General features: G+C 58.8%; 1 protein-coding gene across 1 annotated transcript; it reads left to right on the plus strand.

Moving 5' to 3' along the window:
- Nucleotides 1-4,025: 4,025 nt before the first annotated feature.
- CDK5R1 (cyclin dependent kinase 5 regulatory subunit 1) lies at nucleotides 4,026-5,861 on the plus strand. The gene has a single exon (XM_027904959.1). It carries the CDS (start codon nucleotides 4,198-4,200, stop codon nucleotides 5,089-5,091), a length of 894 nt encoding a protein of 297 aa, XP_027760760.1. The 5' UTR covers nucleotides 4,026-4,197; the 3' UTR covers nucleotides 5,092-5,861.
- Nucleotides 5,862-5,899: the final 38 nt, after the last annotated feature.

Consider the following 5,899-nt stretch of genomic DNA (forward strand, 5'->3'; position numbering starts at 1 on the left):
TTTTTTTTTTTTTTTTTTTTTTTTTTTTTTTTTTTTTTTTTTTTTTTTTTTTTTTTTTTTTTTTTTTTTTTTTTTTTTTTTTTTTTTTTTTTTTTTTTTTTTTTTTTTTTTTTTTTGTTCTCTTTCTTTCTTCTTTGTTCTACTTTTCGCTGGGAAAGTTTTTAAACTTCCTCATCCGGTGCATCTTGTATTCCAGACGATGCGTGTTCCAGTTTCCATGTAATCTTTACTGGCCGAACTTTGTATCTTGGGGCGGGGTGGGGGGGAAATATTGTTTAAACAAAGAGGGTATTCTAAATAAAAGGAAAAAGGCTTACACTACCTAAACATGTGCTTTCCACTTCCTGAGGGACGGCAGAGTTCAGCAGGGACAGCGTTTTGTTACCAGTAGGTGCCCACATCCAGTTTGTTTCCTCCTCTCCTCCCTGAAACCGGAGCTGTGCCGGTGGAGCACGAGCAGCCAACTCGATTCCATTTGTACTGAACCAAACCAACCCAAAATGTACAGACTGCTGGTTTATTTTTCAAGCCTCAAAGGCCTCCGCCCCAGCCCTGGGAAGCAGCTCCGTGGAGGTTTCCCTGCAGGACGGAGCTGTCGGGGTCCCAGCCCCGCTCTGGGCGGAGGGGCCGGCGCAGGTTCCCCCGAGCCTGACTTTGCATGCTCTTGTTTGCAGATAGACTAGGTTTTAAATGTTTTCTCCCTCCCCACCTGCACCGGTAGGAAGAGCAGGTGACCCTGACTGTCCATATTTACTCTGCTGCATCAGTGTTTGATTTCTGTTGCCCTTCTGATGTGGGACAGCTTGGCCCTCTGGAATAGCCCAGTGCAGCTCGCTGGGAGCTTCCTCCTTAGTCCCAGAGTCATGTGGGGGGTGGAGCACGGTGTGTTCCAGCATGTTCCATTTTCTGGTGAGGTTTCCAGTAGGTTTTAATGCCATTTGGGCAGTGTAAGCTTCTGCATCTCTGTCCTGCTCATCTTTATTTCTCCTTTCCCCTCTGTCTCTTTTTCCCTCTCCACGTTTTTCTTACAAAATTTATATTTTGTAAAAGGATTCTGTTTTATCAGGAAATACTCTGCCTTCACGCTGACTCTTAGACTGGCTGATTTTTCCCCTTTTCTGTTCACATTTTGACCTCTCTGACCTTATATTTTATTTTATTTTATTATTCTTAATTTCCATCTCCTCCAGTCAGTCGCTGTTTGGGTTTTTGGCACCATCAATATCAAATGTACAAACGGTTCTTGCTAACCAACACCAGGTATATCTGATGTTCAGATGAGTTCCAATAAAGAATTTTTTTTTCAAAAGCCTCTGTCTCCTGTTTTCAGCCTCCAAGGCACATCCTGGGCACGTTGGGGGCAGGGTGGGATCATCCCCTCACCAGAGCATCAGTGGGGTTGATATTTGGAGACACCAAATGGGTTGGAAACAGCATCACTAAAGATTTGTGGGTTGTGACCTGTTCCTGGCACAACTCTGAGTTTACTGAGTTAAGTATAATAATAATTGAATTCAGTATAATATAATAATCATTGAGGGCTTATGAAAAGAGGGGAGAGGGATTCTTTTATACTAGCAGGACAAGGGGGAATGGCTTCCCACTGCCAGAGGGCAGGGTTAGATGGGATATTGGGAAGGAGTTGTTGACTGTGAGGGTGGGCAGGCCCTGGCATAGGTTTCCCAGAGAAGCTGTGGCTGCCCCTGGATCCCTGGAAGTGTCCAAGGCCAGGTTGGACGGGGCTTGGAGCAACCTGGGCTGGTGGAAGGTGTCCCTGCCCATGGCAGGGGGTGGCACTGGATGGGCTTTGAGGTCCCTTCCAATCCAAACCATTCCATTATTAGTATTAAAAATTAGTAAGATCTGACCTCTGGGTCATCCAGCGCTTCCTGAGAGTGCCCTGATGCCATATTAGAGTCTCACACTGCAGGGCCAGGCCAGGATTGCTCTTCAGGCTGGGGAGGGTTTTTAGGGTGTCATTGATGCGATGTCTCGAATTTCCACATCTGAAACTCGCACATCTGGGACACCAGATGGTGTCCCTGCACCAGGTGGTGCAGGGAAGAAACCTGCCCTGAGAGGCAGGAAAAGGTGAAGGATTTCACTCTGCTCTTACTCAGGGCTCGGGCTGCAGGGAAGTGCAGTTCAATTTTAGTAGTTCTATTTTTCAGCTCCAAGTAACTCATAAAATACTTCCCCAAAGCAGCTCTGGCCAGTTCACCATAATGCCACTGAAGTGTTTTCCCTGGGGATGCATCCCTGTGGATGGGATTTGCTGATTTATGTTCCAAATTGTGGGTGAGGAAGGGAAATTCATTCGTGGAAGTAGAGCTGGAGCTGGTGGACAGGCACAGGCACAGCTGGGATGGAGAAAGGTGGGGATAGCTTTGAAGTCACAGAATCCCAGAATGGTTTGGGTTGGAAGGGATCTCGAAGCCCATCCAGTGCCACCCCCTGCCATGGGCAGGGACACCTTCCAGCAGCCCAGGTTGCTCCAACCTGGCCTTGGACACTCCCAGGGATCCAGGGGCAGCCACAGCTTCTCTGGGCAACCTGTGCCAGGGTTTTCCCAGGTGCCTCCAAGTGTAGTAAAATGAGGGCCAGAAACAACCTCAAACAATGGGTAGATCCCATTGTTAAACCCTTTTTGGCTTAAAATTAACAAAGCTGAAAATAAAATCAGGGTGTTGCTGTCACACCAGGGCCTTCTGTGCTGCTCAGATCCAGGGGATGTTTTTAATGGACAAAGGGAATCCTCAGTGACAGCAGTGCCCAGGCTGGGCCTGCACTGTGCTCGTGATGCAGCAAACCCTCCAGAGCTGCCTGAGAGGAGGATGTGCCGAGTCCTGGCCATCCCTTAAAAAGCAGCTCCCACGGGGCGCTGGATGCCCTTTGAAGGACGGGCAGGTTTTTGGGTGCTCTGGGCCAGGTCTGTCCTCACGGGAGATTTTGGGGTCTTTTTCGGACGTTCCCGTGCTGTGGGAGGGGGCTCGGCAGCCGCAGCTCTGGGGCGGGGCGTAAATAAATGAGTTTGGGTCATCAGCGAAGCCCTGGCGGGCGCAGGAACGAGCCCGACTTGTCCCCGTCCCTCTGCCCGGTCCGGAGGGTCCCCGTGCCCGGAGCTGGGCCCCGGAGCCGCCTCTGAGTGTCGCTGCAGGTCGTGCCGAGCCCGGTGGTGGCTCCCGGAGCCGCCGCCGCTCCGGTCCCTGCGGGAAGGGGGATCCCGGTCGCGGTCCCTGCGATGGGGGGGGGGGGCGGTGGCGGCGGCTCCAAGCGGGGCCGGGCAGAGCGTTCCCCCAAAACCCGCCCGGCCTCACAACGCGGTACCGGGCAGGGACGTGTCCCGGGGCCTTCGGGGCGAGCGGTGACCCCCGGCCCCGAGCTGGGGGAGGCATCACCGGGGTGCGGGTCCAGGGCGCGGGCCTGGAGTGCGGGGTGCGGGTGCCGGCAGAGCAGGGTTTTAAATCCTAATTTTGAGATTTTTTTTCTTAAATAATTTCCGTTGTTATTCTATTCTCTCCCCCCCGGGCCGTGCCCGGTCCCTGCCCGCGGGACCGGGGGGGGGGTCCGCGATCACCGAGACCCCAACCCGGGGCCGCCCGGGGGGCGGGGCTGGGACGAGGGGGGGCGGGGCCTCCGTCATTCAGAGAAGCGAGGTGTGCGCGGTGTGGGCGTGGCCTTGTGCCATGGGGGCGTGGCCAAACCATATGGGGAATATCAGGGGCTCGGCCTCGGCCGAGAGGGGCGTGACCAATCCCATTGCTTGACATGGGGAGGCGTGGTCAGCGCTGCGTGGGCGTGGCCTAGGATCATGGGGGCGTGACCAACCACTGGTAAGGATGCGAAGATGGGCGTGGCCCGGGCGGGCAGGGGCGGGGTCTCTTCCTTTCGTGGTCAGGCTGGGGGCGTGGCCTCCCCCCGTCGCCGCGGCGGGCGCACGTGGCGGCGCGGGGCGGGGCGGGGCGGCGGAGGCGGCGGGCGCGCGCACTGCGCCGGCGGGAGCGCGCGCGGCGCGGGGCGGGTCCGGGCGCGGCGCTGAGCGGCGGCGGCGGCGGCGGCGGCGGCGGCGGCGGCGGAGGAGCAGCGAGAGCGGGGCCGGCCGGGCCGGGCCGGGGCCGGGGCCGCGGGGCCGGGGGCCGCGGGGGCCGCGGGCGGGCGGGCGGCGGCGGCGGGGGCCCCGCCGGGGCGGCCGGCGCCATGGGCACGGTGCTGTCGCTGTCGCCGAGCTACCGGAAGGCCCCGCTGTTCGAGGAGGGGGCGGCCACGGTGGGGCACTACACGGCGGTGCAGAACAGCAAGAACGCGAAGGAGAAGGGCCTGAAGCGGCACTCGCTGATCTCGGTGCTGCCCTGGAAGCGCATCGCCGCCGTCTCCGCCAAGAAGAAGAGCTCCAAGAAGGTGCAGCCCAACGGCGGCTACCAGAGCAACGTGACCCACCTCAACAACGAGAACCTGAAGAAATCGCTCTCCTGCGCCAACCTCGCCACCTTCGCCCCCCCGCCGCCCCCCGCCGCCGCCGCCGCCGCCCTCGCCTCGGCGCAGAAGGTGCCCCCGGCCGCGCCCGCCGCCGCCGCCGCCACCCCGCGCAGGGTCGTGGTGCAGGCGAGCACCAGCGAGCTGCTGCGCTGCCTCGGCGAGTTCCTGTGCCGCCGCTGCTACCGCCTGAAGCACCTCTCGCCCACCGACCCCGTGCTCTGGCTGCGCTCCGTGGACCGCTCGCTGCTGCTGCAGGGCTGGCAGGACCAGGGCTTCATCACGCCCGCCAACGTGGTCTTCCTCTACATGCTGTGCCGGGACGTCATCTCGGCCGAGGTGGCCACCGACCACGAACTGCAGGCAGTGCTGCTCACCTGCCTGTACCTCTCCTACTCCTACATGGGCAACGAGATCTCCTACCCGCTGAAGCCCTTCCTGGTGGAGAGCTGTAAGGAGGCCTTCTGGGACCGCTGCCTCTCCATCATCGACCTCATGAGCCCCAAGATGCTGCAGGTCAACGCCGACCCGCACTACTTCACCCAGGTCTTCGCCGACCTCAAGAAGGAGAGCGGCTCCGAGGAGAAGGGCCGGCTGCTCATCGGCCTCGACCGGTGAGCGCCCGCCGCCCCCCGCGCCCCCCGGACACGCCGCGCCCGCCCGGCCCGGAGCCGCTTCCCGGGAGGATTTGCCCGGCGGGGAAGGGCGGGAGGTGCCGCCGCTCCCCCACCCACCCTGGGGGGGGGGATCACGGGGGGTTCGGACCGGAGCGCAGACCCCCGGTTCGCGCCCCTGCGCCGCCGCTTTTCCAGCCGCCGCCCCCTCCCCGCGCTGCGGGCCCGGGGATGCTGCGGCTCCGCCGCCGGATCGATCCAGCACATCGTGGATGGATAGGGGGAAAAGAACCCCCCACCACAACCTCCCGGGAGCGGAGCGGGGCTCCGCGGGGCCGGTCACCGCATCACCGAGACAGAGCCCAGGTAGAGAGGGAAAGGAGGAAAAAAAAAAAAGGAAAAAAAAAAAAAAGGAAAATAAATTCCTCTAAAGGCTCCAGCGGAGGCGGCTGAACCGGCCCGGTCGGGACTCACCGGGACAGAGACGCGGGCACGGCCCGGGGACCCCCCACCCCCATCTCCCCCCCGTCCCCCCCACCCCCTCCTTTATTTATTTTCTTTGAAGAGACTCGAATTCCCGAGCGGGTCCGGGTGACGGGAATCACCGCTACTGTTCATGAGATCAATGTGAAATGTCTTGTTCCCATCGTGCACTGATCATGAGTATTGTGTAAAGGATCTACTTGAGTGTGCAAGCAAAGGGGAGCCGCCACATGCTGCTATATGAATTCTTCTAGAACAAACCCAACTGAACTGCAAAAACCTGCGGGGGGGGGGGAAGAGAGAAAAAAAAAAAAAAAAAAAAAAAAAAA

This window comes from Empidonax traillii, unplaced genomic scaffold, assembly GCF_003031625.1.
Source record: "Empidonax traillii isolate 1590-97213 ecotype Southwest subspecies unplaced genomic scaffold, ASM303162v1 scaffold1106:size208277, whole genome shotgun sequence".
Lineage (NCBI taxonomy): Eukaryota > Metazoa > Chordata > Aves > Passeriformes > Tyrannidae > Empidonax > Empidonax traillii.

What these genes read in the sequence shown, in the direction of transcription:
- CDK5R1 (XM_027904959.1), top strand. Translation starts at nt 4,198, where the DNA reads ATGGGCACGGTGCTGTCGCTGTCGCCGAGCTACCGGAAGGCCCCGCTG.